The 25,377-nt window shown below is 42.5% G+C and overlaps 1 protein-coding gene across 1 annotated transcript in view; it reads left to right on the top strand.

The window, feature by feature from the left end:
• ADAM12 (ADAM metallopeptidase domain 12) overlaps positions 1-23,350 on the top strand; it is a gene marked incomplete at both ends in the record, with an annotated part of 193,657 nt that extends 170,307 nt beyond the window's left edge. Inside the window, 10 exons of the mRNA XM_084210182.1 lie at positions 350-545; positions 8,076-8,184; positions 8,289-8,487; positions 10,922-10,999; positions 12,905-13,013; positions 13,492-13,627; positions 14,245-14,353; positions 16,129-16,311; positions 21,451-21,575; positions 23,290-23,350. Coding sequence (XP_084066308.1) covers positions 350-545; positions 8,076-8,184; positions 8,289-8,487; positions 10,922-10,999; positions 12,905-13,013; positions 13,492-13,627; positions 14,245-14,353; positions 16,129-16,311; positions 21,451-21,575; positions 23,290-23,350 — 1,305 coding nt within the window. The remainder of the gene's footprint in view (positions 1-349; positions 546-8,075; positions 8,185-8,288; positions 8,488-10,921; positions 11,000-12,904; positions 13,014-13,491; positions 13,628-14,244; positions 14,354-16,128; positions 16,312-21,450; positions 21,576-23,289) is intronic.
• Between the last annotated feature and the right edge of the window lie 2,027 nt (positions 23,351-25,377).

Raw genomic sequence — 25,377 nt, 5'->3', positions numbered from 1 at the left:
TGGATGGAAAGCTCTGTGAGCTGCTGCCCTGGATGGAAAGCTCTCTGACCTGCCTTTTGCCCAGGTCCTCCTTTCCAGAGTTCTTGTGCTCAGACACGACGAAGGAGCCCCCTGCAAACATCAGGGCTGTGTTTGCCTTCTGTCCTGAGCCTTGTGAGCCGTGTGTGCAGCTCCATCTGAGCCTGCTTGCTGCCAAAGCCCCCAGCACAGCTGAGACCCGTGCCCCAGAGCTGTGCCATCCCTGCCCTGTCCCCTGCCGCCAGCCGGGGCTGAACCATGGGGGAACCTGCTGCTGTGCTGCAGGGCTGACCCAGGCACGGCAGGAGCTGAAATTCTGTTTGTTTTGCAGCTCAAACCAGCGGGGATTTCTTGCAGAGAGTCGAGCAATTCCTGTGACCTGCCCGAGTTCTGCACGGGCGCCAGCCCGCAGTGCCCGGCCAACGTTTACCTGCACGACGGGCACGCCTGCCACGGCGTGGATGGCTACTGCTACAATGGCATCTGCCAGACCCACGAGCAGCAGTGCATCACCCTCTGGGGCCCAGGTGAGTGCCAGAGATGCCTCAGGTTTGGCTTTTCTGTGTTTCACATTCTGGGCTGATTTAGTGTGTGGGGCTGGGCTCACATCAGGGGATGCTGAGCTCTGTGCACAGAGCAGGGAGACAAAACAATTCCTGCTCCAGCTGGGCACCAAGGACAAATGAGCCAAATCTCAGCCAGGAGCACAAACCCCGTGGGCTGGAGAGAGAAAAACAAGCAGGGTTGGGACTGCAGGGGCTGAAGCTGGGATGGGACAATGAACTGCAAGGTGCAAATGGAGCAGAGCTGATCCCAGGGAGAGACCCCGTGCCTGGCCGGGCATTTTGGGGCCATTTTGGTTCATCTTGGGTGCAGCCCTGGCTGGGCTCTGGTGCTGCTCAAGGTGGATCCATGGAGGAGATCCTTTGGATAAATCCCTGCTTTATTCTGGAACTCTGTCAAGCCTCTGTTCTAGATCAGCCTTCACAAGGCATCACCAGCCCAGGGACACAGGTCTGACAGAGGCTTGGGGGGGAATAAAGATCTGGAGGGTGCAGCACCAATCTGTAGCTGTTTGAATAATGAGGGAATCTCTGGGTGATTCATTCCAGCCTTGATTTGCTGTCATGTTCCTTCCTTGCAGCAGCAGGTAACCAGGCTTGTGCTGCAACACGCTGCAAATGGAGAGGTGAACTTAGACAAATCATTTCCTCCTGACTTTGATATGGCCTGAGGTCACCCCACAAAGTGCTGAACGCTGCTGGCAGGTTGAAATCACAGCCCTTTTCAGGCTGCTGTGTGAGCTTCCTCCTGTGCTCTAAACAGCTCATCTGCCAAACAGATGTGTCTGCTCCATCCCCAGCCAGGGCTCAGCTTTTGACACTAACATGAGACTGCTGGATCATTGTGTGTATTTTATTAACTGGTGTCACCTGGAAACAGCCTCCTGACTGTGCTTTCAGCAGGGTGTGCACTGAAGCAGAAAGGGGTTTATTCTCCCATGGGAATTTGCTCCCTTTTTGCAGAAATCTGGTAACATGAGTTCTTGAGTTGTTCTCAACATGTATCTCAGGAAAGCTGTTCACCTTTCTATAAAGCCCCGTGACCCTTCCACTGAAATGCAAGTATTAACTCAGCATTTTGGTATCAATCCCAATCCTGTCTCCTTCAGCATCTCTGATTTAAAAAACTCGCTCTCCTAAGCAGAAACATTACTTAGAAATAGGTGCAATTATTTCTTTTAAACTAATATTTCCAGCCTCTTTCAATTCTGCTCCAAAACCTCTGTATCAATAGAATGGCACACAGATGTTCCCTTGGTCAAAACCCTCCGCAGAACACTACTGAAGAATTTATCTATTTCCTTCCCAGAGAACATGAACTTTTTGCAATCTCTCTTTAAAAGAGCATTAAAACATCTCAAGAAGCAGCCCCAGTGGTACAGACAGCAGGTCAGCTTGGCCACGTGGGTGTGAGAGCAGGTTCAGGAGGAGTTCCAGCTCAGAGCTGAACTGCTCACGTGGAACAAAGCGTGCCTGAGCTCCACTCCCCCCAATCCCACGCGTGTCCTGGAGCTGCTGTGAGCTCACACAGCCATGGACAATTATAGCCTCCAGCCTGAGTCAGACTGGGACTTCTAATCCCTGCATGCAGAGACATTTTCTCTTGTAGAAAGCAAAAATCTCCTCCTGAACCAGTTTCCCATGCCGTGGAAAGTTACTTGGTCAGGCTGTTCGTGCTTTCAGTGGCTGAGAAAAATCCCTCTAAAGGTCAGGGAGCTGAATTGCTGCAGCTCCTTGCCAGGTCTGCTTCCTGGCACAGCAACTCCACCACAGCCCTGGGATCCCCTAATTCTTTCCTGCCTTCCTTCTTGGGGCTGTTTGATATGGGCACTGCCATGCCTGGAGGCTCCAGCCTGTGGGAGTCTGTTTATGAGACAGATGTTGTGTTAAGGACAGAGCTCAAACAGATTTTGACTGCAATACCCTTTGGTTTGTCTTGGGAAGGCCCAAGGAGAAGGATTTTAAATAGGGAGGATGGGACATGACCAAACCTGAACTGAAAGTCTTAATTCTTGCCATGTTTTTGGAAGAATAAATTAAAAATAAACCCAGAATCCCGTGGTGGTTTGGGCTGGAAGGGTCATTGGAGATCATCTCATTCCAGCCCCTGCCTGAGCAGGGACACCTTGCACTGGATCAGGTTGCTCCAAGCCCTGTCTAGCTGGCCTTGGGCACTTCAAATAATGCCTGTATTCTGGATTTAAAGGCTAGGGATGTGAATATCCACTGCTGTGTCACACATCTGGCTGAAGTGTGAGCTGGCAGATTTGGGGGGGAATGAGAAGAGAGGTGGGTGGCTCATGCAGTTAGAAAAACATCATGGTACAGATTAAAAAAAACTACACATTATTCCAGCCTTGCCTGCAGCACAAAGAGAGATTTGACATTCTAAGATGTTGTCTCTGGACTTTGTATCAAAAATATACATTGGAACCTTTTGCCAGGTTGTTGTGTCTGATCAGAACTGTTTTTAACAACTGCCTGTGTTGGAGTGAAGTAGTTTTGTGGTTTTAAAAAAAAACAATTCTCCCCTCTAAAGAAAAATCATATTACAATTCATTTTCATTCTCTCCTTATTTTCTTCTTCCCAGTAGGAGGAATCCATGCAGAACAAAATACAATAACTTTTCCTAAAATAATATTGGGTATATTGAATTCCTTATTAATGTCTTCCCTTGTACATCTTTCTTTATTCATCAGGTTACAGATGTCCAGAAGCCCAATGATAAATGTCAATCTTCATGTTTTTAGATCTATTTAAAGGAAAATGATGAACACTGTCAGAGCTTGTTTACATTAGGCTGAGCAGTAGGAACCTGTTTCCAGAAAAGCACTTGCATTTCCTTGGGGTTGTTTTTGTTACTCTCAACACAGTGCTTCAGATAAAATAGAGGAAATTTTTTTTTTGCTCTTTCTTATCTGTGTGGAAAGCTTGGTGGGAAGGAGAAGGGAGGAGCTCCTGGGGACAATCTCTGAAAATAGCCAAGAGTTCCTCTCGGAGCCCAGGTTGAATCCAGTCTGTTCCCAGAAAATCCAGAACTCTCCATTCTCTCTCTCTCTCCATAATTCATGTCATTTTTATCCTTGGGGAGCAGGAACTGCTGGTGACCTTTTTCTGGTCCATATTCAAAATTATCAGATTGCACTGATCTGACCTATTGATAGCAGTGACATCACTGGGGATGCTTTGTGTGGTGGCATTTTCCAGGAGAGACAGGCACACAGATAGAGCTGCTCAAGACAGGGAAATCATTGATTACCAAGGAACAGAAGATTCTCAACTTTACACTCATGGCTTTTTCTGCATTGACAAGAAAATGATTCTTTAGGGAAGTTTGTCAGTTTGTTTTCCTGTATTTCCCCAAGTGGGAAAAAAGCAATGATTTTGGGGAGCCAATGGCAGGCATTGATTTGATAATTAGAACACATTTAAATGAGTTGCATGGACATGGCCATTTGTTGAGGCAGGAACATTCTTAATTTAGATGTCAATATTTGTTACTGAGTGAGAACTTTGCAGGTTTTGCCAGGTAGAACCTGGCACACACAAAATAAATGGGCTGCCCACCTCAGATACCTGACCCAACCATTGCTGACTTGCTTCTGAAAAACTGCTAATTGTCCAAGCACTGCAATTTTCTGAATTCAGTGAAATCAAGCTATTTTGATCATCACAAATTTATGGCCAGGCCTTTTTCTTCTGGAGATGGGAAAGATATTAAAAAATATTCTCAGGGGTGGTGACATCATCCTCCTTAAAGGCAAAAAAAAAATGCTCAGCCCCATCTTGCTCTTTCCCAGACAGAACAGGGATCACCAGGATGGGGAGAGAGGCCAAGGGCAGCTCGTGGAACTTTTGCTTTGCAGCAAAAACAAAGTTAATGAGCTGAAACCCAGATCACACGATGGGGAACTTTGGTTTTTATGCTTATATTTATTTGCACAGTTATTCGTGGTGCTGGCTGGCACAGCCTGAGCCACAGAGCTCCAGCCTGTTACTCAGAGCTTGTTTTTTTCCCCTCTCCCCACCCACAGACAGCTGGGAACTGAACTGAAATATCTTCCTTTTCTGCTGTCAGCCTGATAGAGGATGTTTCTTGTGTTCATGGAATCAGCACCATGGTCAGAAATTTCCCTCATTCCTTTCAAGAGACTGTGTTGGTGTTTTCCTATGGCAGCAGGTCTGAAATGACACAGCATTTCTGTGCCCTGAGACTTCTCTTTTTTTATTATTTTATTCTTTTGCAACTGCATAGGGAAAGAAGTGGGCTCATCAATATACACATTTGGAGGAAAACCCCCAACAATCTCCAGGCTGCCAGCTGCAGGGGTGAGCTTTGACCTTCTGCAGCTTCCAGGAGCTGATTTAATCCCTCAAATGAGGCTTGGCATGGAAAGGCTGACAGGACCTTAATTACAGGGTCATGATACTATAATTACCAATAGCAAAGTGAAATAAACTCGGCTCATCCAGCTTAAGCCACTTAATAACCACCAGAAATCCTCCACAAATCATTTTGCCTCTGCCTGCAGAGGTAGGAAATAGAGGAAGACAGGACTTTCTGCTGCAGTTTATGTGGTGCAGTCGTGATAAATGGGTTTCCTCCAGAAACAGAACATTACAATTCTCTTCCTTAAGCATCCTCTGAAAACCTCCTTTTAACTTGGTGGCTCCATCTGTTCAGCATCTCACACTCTGATATGTTTTCATCCATAAAAAAGTGCAAATATTGTGAGAAGCCAGTGGGGAGAGGGAACAGCCATCTGAATCCCAAGCAACAGCGTGTCTTGGTTGGAAACCAAGGCAGGAATTGAAGCTGGATTTTGGTTTCCAGGCTGCAGATGATCTTTGGGTACCAGGTGTTTCCACACACAGACTGCTCCCAGCCTGGCAGGGGAGTGGTTTTTTGTGCTCCATGAGATCCTTTTTCTTGTCAAGTGTTATTAGCTGGAGTTAAAGCTCAGTGTCTGAGCCCTGCAGATGTGTTTTCCTTCCTGGGGGCTGCTTTCCATCATCTCTGCAATGCCTGGCTGCTGAATTCAGGGAAAAAAATCAGCCACACCAAAAAAAAAAACTTCCACCAGGTGAATGAGAAAGAGAAACACCTTAAACTCTCTCTGTGTTCAGTGAGTGCATTCCCTTCTGAAAACCATTTTTAGAATGAGCCTTTGCACAGGCCAGGAGCATTCATTTGGCTGGTGGCAGCTTTGGGAGGGGACACCAGGGAGGGGACAGCGTGTCTGGGCTCTGGGCAGTGCTGCCACAGCTCCAAGGGAGCATCCAAGCACTGCAGCTCCATGGCAGCAGCTGAGCTGGGCTGAGGCTCCTGGCCAAAAACAAGACCCAAAGCAGTTTTGGAAAAAGCAGTTTTAGAAAAAGCAGCTTTCCTTGGCCTCTTGCTCCCAGAATGTTCCTTCCCTCCCCAGCCCTTCCAAGGCTGCCATAGAATATGCACAAGGTAATGTTTGTCTCAGGCTGTGCCCACTCTGGAAGGATGAGGATGGATCCTCATGCTGAAAATGGAAATTTCACTTTTGCTTTTTCTGCACAGTGTCTGGATGCTTTTGCTGATTTTTTTTTTTATTATTGCTTGAACTTTATTGAAAAAGAATTGAAAGAATCCTGTGTGAGTCCCTTTTAAGAGTTCCAGATTTGAAAAAATATTCTGAACTCAGCAAGCTTGATCATAATCTTCCAAAGAATTTCAAGCTCTTGTCCTTCTCTCCAGGGAACCATCAGCTCATATTCTGTCCCTTCTGTGCCTTTCTTTCTGAATTTTCCAGCTTCAGCATGTAAAAATGTTAGAAGGAAAAGAGGGTGCCATCTTAAGCCTCTCCAAGTTTTAATATTTTGTCCTTAATAGCATTAGATTGCTGTTCAGCAGTATATAGTATTAGTCAAGCCTCTGACTATGAAATGCAGATAATTAATTGAAGTTTTAATCTCTGAGTTTTTAGTGAAAAGATCCACACTGGCTGGAAGTGTTAAAGTCATATTTGTATTTTCTTCTCCAGGAATCTGACCCCCCTTTTTTTTTAAGAAAAGAAAAAAAAAGAACATTTTCCTCTTTGAAGGCTTTCAAATGAAATCTTCAGTCTGGCTTAAATAAATGCAATGTTTTACCCACAGTTAGAGGCATACACACTTGGAAGTGACTCAAAACCTTTGACAAAATGTAGCATTAGTTGAAATGTTCTGTGTCTGGTAAAGATCAGGAGTGTTGTAGAAATGGGATATTCTCAGCCCTTGGGCAATCACATCCACTTGCTGCCAAGTTCTTTTTGCTTTGGTTTGGCTGATCTGTCAAAAGCACAGAAATGCAGGTAGCAGATCTCTGATCTCAGTTTTAGCCAGAGTTTCTCCTCTGCTGCTCAAAGCCAGTCTCCCTGTTGGAGCAGTTGAAATGTTGGTGGTGACTTGATGGTGCTGTTAATTATTTTCATGGAAAGAAAATACAGAGTAGTAAAGAGCCCTAACAAAGGGCCTCTTAATCTTGCAAGAAGCAGCAATTATTGGCTGGAAATGAAAGCCACACTTCACTGTAGAACAAAGGGATTAAATTCCAGTACACTGACTAATGAATTGTTGCAGCAGTCAAACCAGGGGAGCAGATCCTTCACCTCTTCAACATTCCAGATGAATGGATGTATCTTCCCCAAGAAGATATTCTATAATTGGTTCTAATCTGGAGGGAAATGAGCAGGAGATTGTGTGTATAAAACATTAGAAGAGATGTTCTAATAGTACCCTTGAACTTCTGAAGTGCAGGGATGAATAATCTGCCTGCACAAGCTTTTCCAGCCCTACTCCCACCAGGGAAGTTCCTTTGCCATTAGGATATGTCTCTATCAGAGAAGATCACAGTAGATAAGAGCCAGATGCTGCCTGAACTCCCAGATTCCCACTTCTACCACCATGGCAGGAATGCCCCTTCTTCCCTGTCAGTCTTTCCTCTCAGGAGTGGATGTCCTGAGGGTTCAGGTGGGATGGGCTCCTTCCTCTCCCCAGGCCTTCAGCCTGAGTTTATAGCAGCACATTTCCCTTTGCCATGCCAGGTCCTCACATCTTCACACCCAGTTTACAACTGGATTTTCTCCGTTGTCCTGTTCTCAGTTGCAGTCAAGAGAATTTTCTTTGGGGTCTCACTGGAACGTGGACTCCTGCAGAAAGAAAAGAGTCAACTTTCCAGCTGGCCTTTGTCTGTCTGGTATTTGCTAGAAGTTTTTGTGTCCTGGGAGGATTGGAGAGAGGGCTGTGAGCTAAGAAATCCTGGAGGAGAAGGAGTTCTGCACTGCCTGTTGCTCAGAGACACACACTGGCGATCCCACCCGTCCAAACTCTCCCATTAGCATGCAGATCCAGCGCCGCTGCTTTGCTGCCTCATCAGCATTCAGCTCACATCCCCCCTTTCCCCTAAAGCACCAGCAGAGCTCAAAGGAAATTATTAAAAACACCTTGTATGAGATGAGAGTTCTGATTAGGTTTTGTTTCAGGTGCAAAGCCCGCTCCTGGGATCTGCTTCGAGAGAGTCAATTCTGCCGGAGACCCTTACGGCAACTGCGGGAAGGACTCCAAGAGCTCCTTTGCCAAGTGTGAACCCAGGTAGGGCCTCTCCCTGCAAGCACAGCAACAGGTGCTGCCAGAGGGCTTGGAACGTTCCAGATTCTTCACCTCACCCTTGCCTGTGTTGTGTTTGTTGCCATCAGGGATGCGAAGTGTGGGAAAATCCAGTGTCAAGGAGGAGCGAACCGCCCCGTCATTGGTACCAACGCGGTTTCCATAGAAACCAACATCCCGCTCCAGGAGGGGGGCAAGATCCTGTGCCGTGGCACCCACGTGTATTTGGGGGATGACATGCCTGACCCTGGGCTGGTGCTGGCAGGAACCAAGTGTGAGGATGGAAAAGTAAGGTTCTGGAATACTCCCAGACGAGGGGAGCGTCACTACCGTCATTCTGCCAAGTGTTTTGTACTTCTTTTATTTGGATTTTGCTCCCTTCTGGCCACTGTTCTGGATTATGGATTTTCAGATGCAAATTTGAGCAACCTGATCTGGTGGAAGGTGTCCCTGGCCATGGCAGGGGGTTGGAAATAGATGAGCTTTAAAGTCCCTTCCAAGCCAGACCATCCTGGGATTCTGTGCAATGCAAGTTGCTTAAGTTTCTGACTGATTTTTTGAAGACAGTCCCAAGTATCTGCCCATGGAGGCTTGAGGTTTTCTGCAAAATAAGTACAGCAAAATGCATTACAGGCTTATTAATGAATTCCTGAGCTCAATGTGCTCCCTTTCCCAGCATCTCTGGCATTGCAAAATTGTCATTAACTTCACTTTAGGTTTCAAAATGTAATTTATCTCCTGATTATGACTCCCCACTTCTTTTTTTCATGCAGGAAAACCTATCTCTGTATGCACTCTTAGGAAACTATAAACCCATTGATGCTCAGCCACCAAAACGGATTTTGGTGTTTGTGTTTTGCAAACTTCGTGAAATACCCTCTGCAAATGCAGCCCAGATTTCACATGGCTGTGAAAAACCTCATTCTAAGTTTTTCTTTTGTGAGGAAAGCAACTGAGAAAGATGGGAGGCAGCCATGAGTTTACAGGGGGAGGAGGAATGGAAAGCAGTCCAAGGGCTATTGAAATGAAGGAGGTTTCCATACCCTCAGTGGATTGCTTGCAAAAAGGAGGAAAAACAAGTGCTTTGATAATTTGTGGTAAATTGAAGTAAGCCTCTGAATTCCTGAAAGCTTTTGAATTACGTTGGATTATCTCGCTGTGCTGGGAACAGGTTTGAAATCCATCCCCAGTGAAACCACAGCTCTGCTACAGGAAAACAACCCTTACAACATTTCTAAGTCAATCTGTTCTAAAAAGTCTTTTCAAAGGCAACTCAGCACTGAGAAAGCACCCCATTATGTTTTACTAATGAGTATTTAATCTTTCTAATCTATCTAATCATACACATCCACACTATAGAATACACAGGCTAATACTTCTGAAATTGTATGTTTTACTTTGAGGACATTAGTGCATTTGTATTATGGATTAAGAATATGAATTTAAATATTCTTGGGTTTTCTCAACTGGAGATGCACAATTTGAAACGCAGCCATTTTAATGTGATCAGAATTCTGGGAGCTGCTGCACTGTGAATATTTGAATTGTGAATAGTGCTGTAATCAGACCATATTCTCTCCATGCCTGCATGTTGATGCCAATTCACTCTAATTTCCTTTCCATTTTTCCTTCTCCCCAGGGGATAAGTGCCCTGATTAAGCATCCCTGTCGCCTCCTTCAACACCATTCCCAGCTTAATGCTAATTATTGTGACTGACTTTTAGTACTACTGAACTGCACTGCAGTTAAACATGAGCAAAATGTGCAGTGTGGGGCTTTTTGACCTTTTTTGTTGTCAACATAGCATAGGAACAGTTATTCTAGTCCTAATTTCTTCTTTTTTCAGTTTGGAGTAGGGTAACTTCTCATTATGGCTGTGCTCATCAGTTGTGTGGTTGTTTGATGTTATTATTGCTGAGCACTAATCTTGCTTAACCTCAATTTTCAGCTCCATTGGCAGCGTAAAGTTTATCTGCAATGACTGGAAAACAAAAAAAAAAAAAAATCTGAATTTTATTCCTGTGCATATGCTATTTGTTTACTTCCATTTCCTATAAGTATTAAATGTTAAATAGGGTTGGTTTATACTTGACACCCAAAAAAATTTGTTTAACATGGAAAAACTCAGGAAGATCTTGATTTTCCTGGAAAACAAAATCAATGGCCTCGCTTAAATATTCACCTACCCTGGGCCCACGTTCTGTAGTGAAATGAAAAATATTTCACTATAGATAGAAACAAAACTGATAATTTACACCATGAGGATCCAAAGCTTTGCTCGAGGAATCATCTGCTGTGGTGAAGACAGGAAGGAAGATAGAGCAGGAACCTGAAGGAATCCTGCTCAGTGCACTCCTAGTCCTGGAAAAAAAAAAAATCATAGTATTGATTTTAAAGTTGGCTTAAAAACCTCCCTAACCCCAGAGTCTCCCCACTAGTTCCACCTGAGTGGATCTGTGAGGGTTTGCTTGCACAAGCTCACACCATGAAGGGTGTGTGTGGAGCCAGGGCTGGCCAGGAGAGCAGAATTCAACTTGCTCAGATTTGGATTTCAAAGATACCAAAGGGGCTGAAATGAGAAGAAGACCCCGATCCTGGTGTCCTTTGTGTCCATATAATGATGCATATTTGCAATATTTAACAGCTGAAAGAAGGGATGCAGTGCCCTGGGAGCCCCAGCAGCTCTGTCCCTGCTCAAACTCCTTTTTTTTTTATTTTACAGATTTGCCTGAACCGGCGGTGCCAGAACACCAGTGTTTTTGGAGTGCACAAATGTGCCACCAAGTGCCATGGACGGGGGGTGAGCATCCCAGGACAACATTTTTTACAATCCCTCAATAACCACTGGGCAAGAAATCCCTTTCTGTAATGGCTTTGAGATCTATAATTGCCTGCAAGAGATCAGAGTCACTGCAATACATTTTTATTATGCATTTCCATTTCCACTGTGCCTTATATGAAAATTGTTTTTATTTGACAAAGCAGTGTTTATCAGGCAGTAATTATCTTGTTCTTAATTGACAGCCTGTGATACAAAGGAATTTTCTAATCCTCAAAGCAATTTGAAGTCTGACCCTCCAACATGAAGAATTCCCATTAAAAATCAAAAATGCAGTTTCTCCATAGATACAAAGAAGTTGAAGTTTTTGAATTGAGCATTGGAAACATTGGGATTGAGAGGCAAATGAAACAGCATATCCAAAAACATTTAAAAAAAGTGAAGCCATATTGTGGTATGAAAGTGGCACAGAATGAAAAATGTGATGATATCATTTAATAATATTGGTGGTTTGAAACTCTGTTTAAATTATGATAATGTTAATTATATCAGGCTTTGCCTTGTTAACCTTGATGTGCTGATGAGCTGTTTGTTTCTCTGAGAAGCTGTGGCAGCCACACTGGAAGAGCCATAGAAATTCACTGTCCTCTCTGAGGAAGGATTTTAATTTGCTTTAACTTATTTTATCACCCTGAATTTGCAAAAGTGAGCAGTGTGGATGGTGCTGCCTCTTATCATTGAGGATGGAATGAGGAGAGGCTTGGACTGGCATTTTTTATGTCTGTACAAACAAGAACCTCTGGGGGCTCCTCAGTGGCAAAACTGACCTGATGGAATTGTAAATGGGAACTCCTGCAGTGCTTTAATTTAAAAAAATAATGCTTTAAAAAGTATAGTTTTAATTATCTTGCTGTCTTTGAAATGTAAAAATGTAAATTTTTTTTTTTTTTCATTTTACATGACCACAGCCAGTCTGAGCTCTCTGAATATTTTAGTGCTCTGCAGACACAGGGAGCACAGTGTTTCTGAAAGCTGCCAAGCTGACCTGGCCAGAGTATTGCATGCTCAGAATAACCCAAACAACTGCTTTGTCTCCTACTGAAAACTCATTTATTAATCTGTGCTGTGGGCTCTCCATGGTGGTGGCAGATCAGTGGTGGCTGGGGTTATTAGTACAGAATTAAGGACCTTACTGACAACAAGCCCTAAGCCCAAAATCTTTATTTACAAATTGATTTGAGCACAGATCTTCTGAACAGAGAGAGACATGGTTCTCCCAGGAACATCCTGGGAAGCTGTGTAGAAGCTGTGAGAAACTTAGATGAAAGAATTCAAACAATTATCTCCTCTCTTTCTGTAACCATTGTTTATAGATATGGTTTTCTAGAGTGTGCTATTCATAGCTCACCAACAGTGTGAGAAAAGATTCCTAAAGGTCTTAGGTCCACCATTGTTTGTGTAGGATTTCCAATAATCAAGTGTATTTTCATGCCTCCTGATGATGGAGTCTCTGTATCCCCTTTGGCTGTCCCCAGTGCCCCTTCAGTCATCCTTGGGGGGCTGACAGAGCTCTGCTGCTCCTGTGCAGGCAGGAGAAACTGAGGTTACCAGGCAGATAATGCTGCTGCTGGAAGCAAACAGAGAACAAGCCTTAAGAGGTGTCTGATTATCCTCATATTATTGATGTTGTCAGCTGGGGCAACTCCAACGATTTCCTGCCAAAGAAATAATGGTTTTTAGGATCCCTCTTCCTCTGTGGCGAGTTGCTCTGTGCCACCTCAGTGTGCAGCAGGCAGCTATCAGCACATCTCCTTTCTTCTCCAAGTTTTATTCCTCTCTGATGTGTCACTGTCTGATTAGAAGCCCTTATCAGCCAGGGCTGCTCTGGGATGTTTTTTATGCTGAGCCATTTGTCTTGTTTTGCAGGTCTGCAACAACAAGAAGAACTGTCACTGTGAGGCTGACTGGGCACCCCCCTTCTGTGACAAGCCAGGCTTTGGTGGCAGCGTGGACAGCGGGCCCATCAGACAGGCAGGTCAGTGGGAGCTCAGCCTCCAGCTGGTTTTTTACCCAGGATAAAGAGTGGAAACTGGTCAGCCTCAGAAAGAATTATTTCTACACTTTGTTAATTTTAAAGGATTTCATTGTTCTGTGCCGGTTTTTCCCCAGAGTGTTGGAACATTAGTGGCCTCAAAGAGATGTTTCTGGTTTATGTCTGAGGACATGACAGGAGAAGTAGTCTCCTCACAAGTACACGTACAAACTAAATCTCAATGGGAAATAATGTCTGTTTTCATCTGAACAATACTGCTCTGAACCAAAATGGATCTCTCCTCTGCATGCCAGATGCTGCAGTGGGTGGTAATTCTGAAATTATGACAGCATGGTTATTTCCATGACAAAGCTTCCCATCATGATTTCACTGCTGAAAGGTTTTTTTTTTTGAAGATAGCAAAGAAACCCTGGCCAGGCAGTGAGCAGGAAGAAGTTAACTCCATGTGATTTTTTTGCAGACAATAAGAGTTTGACCATAGGAGTGTTGATAACAGTCCTGTGCCTTATCTTTGCTGGATCAATCATGTACCTCAAAAGGAAGACTTTCATGAGGTGGTTGTTTACAAGCAAGAAGACAACAATAGAGAAATTAAGGTATGCCTATTTTCCCTAATTATATTCCAATAGATATTAAGGAAAGGAAGCAGTAAACACAGCAATTCTCATCACCCTGAATGTATTAGGGAGAGCCAGCCTTGGCAAAAAAATATTCACCATTATCAGCAGTGTTTTCCCTGGGTTGGTTTAATTTCATTGATAGGCAGTAAATAACACAGCTATTGGTTTGAATATATCCCTCTTTCCTTTTGGGATGAAAAATTAAGCAGTGATGGAAGTATTGCCTTTATTTTCATTTGCCTGAAACAGTTTCATTACACTGCATGGCCTTTTATCTAAACTCAGCTGAGTGAGCTGAAACTTTCCTATTTGAGGTCATTACTGTTTAAATGTTAGATTCATTAGAATAGTCTCCTGGGTGTTACAAAGCTGCATTTCCACAGATTGCAGAAGCTAATTTAACAGACTACTGGTTTCTAAAAAATCAATATTTATTTTTATTCTTGCAGGAGTGCCAGACAATTTTTACTTTCCTTGTTTACTATAACCAGGCAGAAAGTCCTTGCAAAATCCCATTCTGAAAAGAGGCTCCTGTTTAAGAAAATGTTACAAAGAAGAACGTTGTGTTCAACAATTAAATGTTTGTATTGCAGGTCTGTGAGTCCAGCAAGACCTTCCAGTTCATCTGAGCCAAATCATGTTCATACCATATGTGTTAGTAAAAAGCTCATTGTGAAGCCACAAAATACAGCCATACAGAAAGTGAGTCCCTAAATAATTTTTTTTTTTTTAAAGTGGGGGAAAACCAAAAAAAGGTGGCATGGATTTTGGATCTCAATTAAGTGAATTATTATAATACAATAATTACATGAACCTAATATCATGTAGGACTAACATTAAGTAAATTGGGAGAGGATGTAGGCTTCAAAATTAATTTATGGCTTCCACATTGAATACAGGTGGAGCTGTCCAGTGCAGAAGAGAAATAGTTTTGTCTCTAGGAGAGAAAAGCCAGGGACAGCCATGGATTTTAAAGTAGCAATAGGCCAGGTTTGAGGGGCTTGCAGCTCTCTGATGGGAGGTGTCCCTGCTCATGGCAGGGGGTTGGAACATGCTGGTCCTTCAGATCCCCTCAGACCAAACCATCCTGGGATTCTGTGCCAGCCCTTGAAATGTGTCATTTTGGGGGAAGATTGAAATGTGTCACTTTGGTTGGATGGTTGAAATGTATGACTTTGGTGGATGTTTGAAATATGTAACTTTGGTTGGATTATTAAAATATATAACTTTAGTTGGATGATTGAAATGTGTAATTTTGGTTGGATTATTGAAATATATAACTTTGGTTGGATGGGTGAAATGTGTAACTTTGGTTGTATTATTGAAATGTATAACTTTGGTTGGGTAATTGAAATGTATAACTTTGGTTAGATGATGAAATGTGTAACTTTGTTTGGATGACTGAAATGTGCAACTTTGGTGGATGATTGAAATGTGTAATTTTGGTTGTCTTATTGAAATGTGTAACTTTGGTTGGGTAATTGAAATGTGTAACTTTGGTGGATGGTTGAAATATGTAACTTTGCTTGGATTGTTAAAATATATAACTTTAGTTGGATGATTGAAATGTGTAATTTTGGCGGAAGTTTGAAATTTATAACTTTGGTTTGATGGTTGAAATGTATAACTTTGGTTGGGTAATTGAAATGTATAACTTTGGTTGGATGGTTGAAATGTGTAACTTTGGTTGGATGGTTGAAATGTGTAACTTTGCTTGGATTATTAAAATATATAACTTTAGTTGGATGATTGAAATGTGTCATTTTGGTGGAAGTTTGAAATTTATAACTTTGGTTTGATGGTTGAAATGCATAACCTTGGTTGGATTATTGAAATGTGTAACTTTGGTGGATGATTGAAATGTGTAATTTTGGTTGTCTTATTGAAATGTGTAACTTTGGTTGGATGGTTGAAATGTGTAACTTTGGTTGGATGGTTGAAATGTGTAACTTTGGTTGGATTATTAAAATATATAACTTTAGTTGGATGACTGAAATGTGTAATTTTGGTGGAAGTTTGAAATTTATAACTTTTGTTTGATGGTTGAAATGCATAACTTTGTTTGGGTAATTGAAATGTATAACTTTGGTTGGATGGTTGAAATGTGTAACTTTGGTTGGATGGTTGAAATGTGTAACTTTGGTTGTCTTATTGAAATGTGTAACTTTGGTTGGATTATTGAAATGTGTAACTTTGGATGGTTGAAATGTGTAACTTTGGTTGGATGGTTGAAATGTGTAACTTTGGTTGGATGGTTGAAATGTGTAATTTTGGTTGGATTATTGAAATCTGTAACTTTGCTGGATGATTGAAATCTGTAACTTTGCTGGATGATTGAAATGTGTGACTTTGGTTGTTTTATTGAAATGTGTGACTTTGGTTGTCTTATTGAAATGTGTGAGTTTGGCTGGATGATTGAAATGGATGCTCCATTTCAATAATCACCACTAATGCACTTTGTGGATGATTTTTCCCAGAGGGACAGCCCCCGGCGGCCGCTGCCCTATCAGATCATCGACATCAGCGACCCTGTGAAGACACACGAGGTGCCACCATTGAAAACACCCCAGAGAGTCCTGCCACCCCTTCCCCAGCTGCCAGGCCACCAAGCTGGGCCTGAGAGACCCCTGCCAGCTAATCCTTCACTGAGGTTCTCCCAGGTAACCATTGATTCTCTTCTGTGTGATATTTACTCTGTGAGTGCCTGGAGAAATGAAGTGTTTTCTTACCTTCCCCACAGTATTTCCTTTATGCTTTCTGTGAGTTTAGAACTGGGCTGTAGAAAAATTGCTTTGTGGCAAGTGGGGCTGTGATCCTAAAATTGAGGATCCTGAACTCTGCCTTCACCACTCAAAAGACAGCAGAACAAACACATTAGAGGCAGACACATCTCTGCACAGTTTGTTAGTGAGCTGCCAGGCACAGAGAGTTTGGGGAGTGAAGTGCAAGAGCAAAGGGTGTCTTGGCTTGATGTGCTTCTGCCCTGCCAAGGACTGCATGAAGCACAGGCTGTTTTTCCAGAGCACAGACCCAAAAAACACTGTTTCATGCAGACACACCTTTCACTGCAATGTTTAAGTGGAGATGGTAAATATTTTTTATTTTTGAATAAGATGCATCTCAGGGCAGTAGACAGGGTAGATGAAGCTGTGTGTATTGAACAGTGCCTTTTCTTGTCACTGGCTGCTCCCTTTTGGTGGCACTTTGGAGTGACTGTTTCTGAGCAAAGCACCCAGACTGTTCCTGATCTGGGTGTGGGATGAGGTTAAGACAGCATGAATTAAAAGTTTAATTAATGAAAGTTAATTAAAAGCTAAAATAAAGTTGTTAACACCAGGCTCTCACCTGCAGGAGCCCTGAGAGCTGCTCGAGACCCTTTCCTGGTGCTGGATAGGAGGAGACAGCTCTGACACAGTGCTGGAGTGCAGGGCTTTGAACAGGGACTGGAAAAATGTCAGAAACAAACAGGGAGGAGAGAGGCTGCCCAGAGAAGTTGTCAGGGTGCCCAGAGCAGCTGTGGCTGCCCCTGGATCCCTGGCAGTGCCCAGGCCAGGCTGGACAGGGCTTGGAGCAGCCTGGGACAGGGGAAGGTGTCCCTGCCCACTGTGGCAGCAAATAAAGTATTTCTAGATTTATTTTTTCTAAGCCTGAACATTGTATCACTCAGGTTAGACCAACTTCTACAAGGGCAATCTGTGTTTTAATTGCTTTTTTGTCTTCCCTTTTCCATGTTCCCAGTCATTTTCCTTTCCAGGGGAATGAGGAACGCTGATTCTTTCTAAAATAAATTTTGTAGGGAATCAGAAGCATTATTGATTCCTGTTGCTTGTCTTTAGCTCCAGTGGTCTTATTGTTCCTTTTCTTGTATTCTCTAACATTCTGCACCATTCACAGTGGTCATAGGAAAGATTTTAAGTGCAAGTGCTTTTCTGTTTCTTAAGCAGAATATGGATGGAGAAAAGGCTTTCCAAGGAAAGGGAAAAGGGGCCATTTGTCATTCTGATTCTGCATCTGCACCTGCCCCAGCCTCACTGCACATCACAGCAGCCCAGTGCCCCCCTCCAGCTCATGTTCCTAAATCCTTGTGCTCCAAATGCCACCCAGAGTGCCAGGTGGAACACCAGAGCTGCAGTACCACCACTAGCAAAGACTGACAGATCTGAAACTGCCAAAAAAGCTTTTTCAGCTCAGCAGCTCAAATTCATTGTGACAGTTCCTTCATCAAGCAAAATAGCATTTCACCATTTTCAGCCCCTGCATGGAACACAAACAGGGGATCAGCTCAGGGCAACCTGAAGAATGAGCAAGAATGGATTCTTTCAAAATTATATCATAACCTCAATATTGTCAGAAACAGCTACTTTTTCTATCAGAAGGACCAAAAAACCACTGTGTGGGGAGAAAATCTTTCATTCTTAAGTTAATCTTTTTCTCTCAAAGCTTGGAAGAAGTAAATTAGCTTAAGAATAATTTGGGATAATAAATATAGAAAGGACTTGATGTATTGCTTCAGCTCTCCCTTGGAAGCACATCCAGAAGGTCAGCAAGAGGAAGGACTTTAAAAGTCATTGCTACATTCAGGATGTCACCCAGATGCTCACTGCTGCAGGATGGTGCTGTAAATTAAATAAAATTTCCTTCAGTTGTAGGTAAAAGAGTTAAAAAACAAAGACAACATGAAACAAACTAAACCAATCAACCAAACAAAAAACCCTCAGCGAATTAGCTCTTGCCAAGTTTAATATTTAATTATCTTTTGACTGAAAAACAGCTTTTCCTTCTTTCAGATGCTCTTGCAAGGCAAACAGTCTTTATTTATGGGCCAGATTCACAGTCAGTGTAAATCAGCAGAGCCCCATGTGAATCAAGGGAACAGTGCAGGTTTATCCTAGCCATGGGTTCAGTCCAGGCATTTGGATTTGATCTCTACCCCTCGATTTTGTTGATTTTAGCATTCAGTTGTTGCCTCTGACACTCTCATCCTCTTATTACCAAAATATAGTTCATATTCTACAGCTCATCCTAATGCCAGGAAATAGAACTTTTTTACTTCAAAATTTTACCCCTTAAAAAAGTGGTTTTACTTGTTCCTCAGCTCCTGCTTCTTCTGCCACACTTATCCTGGGAATATCTCTCCTGTGACACCTCAGCCTGGCTGTAGACACTGAGGGCTTTCACTTCTTTAAAAATCAGTGGAAAAAACCCTGGAATTTCACGTACCTGATGTCTTTGGAGCTGCTCAGTATGAAAATTGTGGTTTTTCATTCCAGTATTTAAACAACACTTCCCCAAGCAGGGCCTGGGTGCATTAAATGCCAGATTGTGGATATAAAATGGACAAAGAAATCCATCCATAAACTCTTTGTGAGGAAGGGCTGAAGCTTTGTAGGGGAAGAAGTGGAGGAAGAGGAATGAGGGAAGCAGAGCTGGGGTGGTACCCTGGGCTGTGCTGCAGATTCCCAGCACATCAAGGGCTCTGCAGGGCCCCTCAGGAGTTACCACACAAAGTTTGGGTTCTCCTGTGGCACAGAAAGAACAGAGAAGACCCTCCTGTAATCAGTCTGGGGCTTGGGATTTATTTCTTCACAGAGCTTTTCCTCTGTTCCTAAGGTTGTGTGTTCCTGCTGGCATCTCCTTTCTATCAAGTGCTGCTCCATTTTGCTTCATCTCAGCCACCATTTATTCTCTAGTTTCATTTTTATCAGAGTTCCCTCCCTTTTTAATTTTTTTCTTTCATTTACCCTTTCCTAGCAGCTTGCCACCACATTACACTTTCTGTCAGAACACTTGGCTGCTTCCTCCTTAAGGATATTTTAACTTGAGGACATTTTGAGTGGGAAATGAATGAATAAATAAATCAGGAGTTGGGCCTGTGTACCCATCAATACTAGTACTTGTTATGCAGAGAATTAAACAGAGGGTGGACATTATATGCAACTCTAAAATGTAGTTTGTGGCAAATTTGAACTTATTATATATGAGATTTACTTAAGCTCATGTATTTTCTTCCTTATCAAAATGCCTGTGGATAATCAATTTGCATTTCCTTTTTGAAAGAGCAAATATTTGCCATGGAAAGTAAAAATCCAAAGGGATGCTCAAAACAAATAATGAAAAGTTGGACTTTATTCAGGAGCAATTCATGCTCTGATTGCTTGTTTGGATCACATCTTTCAAAGGATCTTTAATCAGATTATGCTTGTAAGTTCTTCTTGTTTCCTTTAACTTTAGCAAAGATACTTATGGCAAACTAAAAACAAGGAGTAAAATTCCTTGGGAAAAGCGTGGCTGTGCAGCTCCAGTAGTAGAAAGATCTGAAGTGAGTTTGGGGATAAACTGGAGAGATTTGTGTGCCCTGAGCAAGCCACTTAATGTGTCCCAGCTCCCCATCCCAGCACAAACAGCTAAGTTTTCCTGTTTGCAGGGACCACCCAGAGCAGCCACTGGCCCAGCCTGACAGCAGATGACTTCTGTTCTTTATTAATGGAGCCTTTAATTCTGCAGAATGAAAGCACAGCAAAAAAAAAAATCCACAGATGCTCCCAATCCAAACCAGACTGGGGCACTTTGGTTTTGTGGCCATCTGAATTTCCATTTTAAAGTCATGTTGAGCATCCCCACCTTTCTGTAGAACTAATTCTATAAAGTTATGTATTGAATCGTTGCTGTTTCCATTTAACACCAAGCACTGAGTCCAGTAGAGAAGCACCCTCACTTCTAGAGTAAAGAATCAAAAGTCATAAAATCATGAAAATATAATATGAAATCATTGGTTTAAAATTAGAGTGCCAGTTTATTAAAAATAAGTTACTTTTTACTCATTAAACTTATCTGGTCATAACATATCTTCAGTTTAGGTTTAGATTAGATGTTAGGAAGAAATAGTGAGGAGGGTGAGGTCTCAGTTTTACCCAGAGTTGTGGCTGCCTCCTGGAAGTGTCCAAGGCCAGGTTGGATGGTGCTTGGAGCACTCTGGGGATGCCTTGAGTTTTAGCTTTCATATTATCCAGATTCTGGACTGCATTAGGAAATAGCTCTGAACTTCAAATAAAGTGTTAGAGAGTTCTCCTCACAGCTCAGTCACACAGAACAATCCTTTTCCACCATGAGAGCCGAGGTAACAACTGCAGCTCCAGCCCCAAAAAGTGCAAACAACAGGGAATTGAGGAAAGCAGATTTGGGAGGATGGGACTGCATCACCTGGAGCTGCAACTGGACAATGAACCCCAATAGGGACATGGACCAGAACTTATACAAGTGTGAGAACTGGTGACACGCCATCCACCTTGGGCCCATCTGCATGAGAAATAGAATCAATATTGTCTCCTATATTTTAGCAAAAATACTGCACAAAGAAACTTTGATTAAACTCCTGGCTGTCCATTCCAGTCAGATATTCTGAAAGCAACAACATTTCAACATTAACCCCAATATGGAAATGGAAAAAAACTTATAAAAGTGTGAAAACTCATGACCCAGGGTTCCTCTTGGGTGGAGCCTTGGCCAGGCTCTTGCACTGCCCAAGGTGTTTCCTGGGAAGGCTTTTTAATAAACACCTGCTGTATTCCTTGAAATCCTTTATTCCTTTAACTTTTATTCTCTATTCCTTTAACCCTGCTCTCAGCAGCCTCCCAAGGCACCATGGAAGGTGTCCCTGCCCGTGGCAGGGGTGGCACTGGGTGGGCTCTGAGGTCCCTCCACCCCAACCCAGTGTGTGGCTCCGTGGTTTATCTCAGCTGTGGCTGTGTGCAGGGTGTGATGTCCCCCCTGAGGACTGACAGGAGCTCTGTTCCCCGCAGGAGCCCCCCAAGCCCAGCGCCCCTCGGAAGCCTCTGCCCGCGGACCCGCTGGGGCGCGCGCGCCAGGGCCCCGCCGGACGGCCCCGAGCTCTGCCCCACGCTCTGCCCCACGCCAGCCCTGCCAGGTCAGTGCTCACCCCTGCTGCTCACACACCCTCTGAACAGAGAGGGGCTGTGGGACAAGCAGAGACGAAGGAAAACACAATTCTTATCTCACTTGTGTTGTGCTAAAGCAGAATGCAATGTGGAGATGCTTTACCCACAGGGAGGATGTTTTGTTCCCTTGGTCTGTCAGGACCAAGAAGTGTGAGTGTGTGTGTTGGGGCAGTCAGAGAGAATCAGGGATGAGTGCATTCTGTGCAGCTGTGAGTGCATGGCAGATTCAGTTTAGGTACAATGTACATAGTATAGTATAATATATAATATATTATAGTATAATAAAGTAATTCATTCGCCTTCTGATGATGGAGTCAGATGCATCATTCTTTCTCTCTCCCCTTCGTCGGAGTTGTCTTTGATTTACAATACTCACCCTCCTGCCTTAGGATTTTTTCCATCTTTCCATCTACTTGTAACCCTGCAATGTTCCATCTACTTGTAACCCTGCAATTCAGCAGTGTGTAACCCAAACTCCTCACACCGTGTGAGCCCCATTCTGGGCAGACACAACAATTCCTCTCCAAGCCTGGGGATCAAGGACACCTCACTGCTTCAGGGTCCAGAAGCGTTAACAGAAGTGATTTGGGGGGAGAAAACTTGAGGTAAATTATTTAATTAACTGAAGCTGTAATTGGGATATTAATGCCCAATATGCAAATGGACCAAACTTACACAAGTGTGAAACCCATCATCCATTTCTGGGTCTAGTCCCTGAGGAGCCTTGTCTGCCCAAAATGTACCTGAATGCCCTTCAATGTATATAACCTCCTTTTATTTCCTTAATTTTGTCTAGCATCTGTTTTTAGGTAGTCCCAAAAAGGTATCAATCCTAACACCTGGATTTTAGCACTTGCCTAAGCACAGCAACATGCCTAAAATGGCTCAAGGAGCAACAGCCACTTCCAACATAATTTCCATCTCTAATTTTAGTTTTCATGCTGCTTCTCACTGGGAGTGCACCAGCACAGTTGCTCTGACTCCCACAGAATATGGGGATTTATAATACCTGTGAAGGCTTGACTGTAAACACCTGGCTGCATATTCACAAAACTAACCAATAAATAATAATTTTTCTCCTCAGACCCCCCCATCTGAATTAGGTTGAGAACTGAATGCTGTTAAAATCAGCCACCAAAAAAGTTATTTCCTGATCACCCATTTCCCAAGGAAACATCAGCTGACATCATCTGAAAATGTTATCCAAAAGATTCAAAAAGCATAGAAATTGTGCACTTCAAAAATATAATGTTTGAAAAAAATAATCAGGAACTGGAATAACTAAACCCAATGTTAGTGGGTTTAGTCCATGCTGTTTTCTTACCCAATATTCCTCACTTTCCTGTGAATAAAGTAAGCTCCAAGGAAGATAAAAGTGGCATTTTAAGCTACAAGAATTCTACCAGTAAAGCACTTAAGTGCTCAGAAACATTAAAAATAGAACCAATATAGTCTCCTATATTTTAGCAAAAATACTGCACAAAATTTTTTGATTAAACCTCCTGGCTGTCCACTCTAGTCAGATATTCTGAAAGAAACAACATTTCAAGCTGATTCCTATACCTTTTGCAGACCACCTGGAATTCTGCAACATTACTGACATTTTTGATCAGGTACAAAATTGATGAGCATCCAAAGAAATGGAGATTAGTAACAATTTGCTGTTTTCTTTTTTTCCAACAGACCTGCTCCCAAACATCCACCACAGGTATCCAGGTCCAGCAACACTATGGATGTGAAATGAGTAGAAAACCTGACACCTTTATTTTAAAAAGTGAAGACAGAAGTTTGCACTATCTTTCAACTCCAGCTGGAGTTCATTTCTATGACAATACTTAGAATTTTTAATGTTTAAAACAGCATTATTTTTAAGAATTCTGAGCTACTGCCTTTGGTGCTGTGCTGTGCTATGGTGCTCTGTATACTTGCTCAGGTACTTGTAAATTATTAATTTATGTTGAATATTTATTACAGTGCAGTGCACTGTAGTAGATATTTTTACCATAGCTGAGTTTTCCTAAAAAGGAAACTTTTTTTTTGTAATATTTCACTGAACTTGAATAATTCTGCTCTGTTGGTCCTATGTAGATTTCTTAGTTTTGTTCTTTAAGGAGTGCTGATACAGATCAATGAAATGTGTAAACAGCTCCATCTCAATGGTCCTTACCCAACTTCTGAGTAAATATGGCAGGGTGAAAAGACAAAATCTCTCCTGGAACTGGGTGAAATGCCCAATACCTGCACACAAGGTGTGACCTGTATGTAACCAAAGGCTCACTCTGTGCCTGCAGCTGTACTGTAATCTCAATTTCCACCTTACTCTTTGGGATCTCCCAGAAATCTCTGTGCTGGAAGAGGATGTATCCACCTGGGAGAAGTCCTCTCACTGAAGAAGTACTGTATATCACCAAGCTGTGGTGGTTTTAACCTCATTTTCCTCCAACACAGCCTGCTTAGTCCATGTTAATGCAGATATCTGGCCTCCCTGTGCCATCTCCTTTCTGATGCTTTGGTAATTAAATTCCACCATCTCATTGTTGTCCTGATTAGACTGGCAGTGCATTACACCCAGGGCTGGGGGGAAGCCAGGAATTACAAAGAATTACATTTAAAAATCAACTTTTATATTATTTCCTTTTGCCTCACCGCTCTGCTTATCACCTGTATTTTGCATATTTACTACTGTTTTGTATTAAACTTCTACAACGTTGCTCCAGGTTTCTTAATTCCCAAATCAAAATGTGTATTTTAATTCATAGACTTGGATTATCCAAAAAAAAAAAAAAAGTTAATCTCTGCTCTGTGATTACACCTGATCTCTTCTGTGCCTTCTCAGTAGCACTGCTGAACACAGTTTCACCTGTAAAAACAGCAATTTTTAATTATCAGTTAAGCAGAGGGAGAAGGGACTATCACCTTTAATGGTTTCCTCATTGCTTGTGGTTTTTGTTTCCTTAAGCAAAAATAAAAGCATTGATAGAAACTCACACCTGGTTTCAGGAAGTGTCATTGTATTTCATTTTCCCAGTTATTCCCCCTCACAGCAACACAACCTTCATGTTTATTGAGAAACTGAACAAACCAAAATCAAGCCCAGCTTAGTTTGGTGCTCAATAGCAAAGGGAAAGCTTCACAAATGTATTTCAAATCTTAAAGCAGCAACAGGGCTTTGTGTGTGGAGAATCACAACAGAAGGATGGGGGAACCAAAATGATCCTTTAATGTACTTTACATATTTCTGTATTTAAAATACTATTTTTTTTTTTTTTTTTATCTAGTAGGGGGTACCTCCATTTGAAGCAGCCACATGATCTCAGTTTGCTTTTTGAATGCTCCCATTTTATCAGATTTCTTCTGCAAATTGCTGAAAACCATAAAGGTGAAACTGGGCAGTGAAAGGTGACATGAAATGACTAAAAAGTGTCTGTTATCAGCATCAGGAGTTCTGAATTTAACAGGAGCAGCCTAGGTAAGACTTGGCACGTGTATAAACTTAAACATGACCAGCCTAGGCAGGCTTAAAAGTATAGAAAATACAAATATCCACACAGGGCATCCACAGCAGGGTCAAATTTCTTAACTATTCCCACTAAAACAATCACAGGTATCAGTGACAGGGAATTTACTCCTACAGTTAAGAAGAACATATTATCTACCAGACCTATCATCTAAGACATGGCTAAACTTTGAGGTTTCTAGATGTCTGGGAAAAAAAAAATCCCAATTCTCTATCTGAAACATGGGTAACAAACCCCAAAGATCCTGTAAAAA

The sequence above is a fragment of the Fringilla coelebs genome, assembly GCF_963513975.1.
Source record: "Fringilla coelebs genome assembly, chromosome: 8".
Classification (NCBI taxonomy): domain Eukaryota; kingdom Metazoa; phylum Chordata; class Aves; order Passeriformes; family Fringillidae; genus Fringilla; species Fringilla coelebs.
The sequence above is the reverse complement of the archived record's forward strand: the minus strand, read 5'-3'. Positions and strand labels throughout refer to the sequence as shown.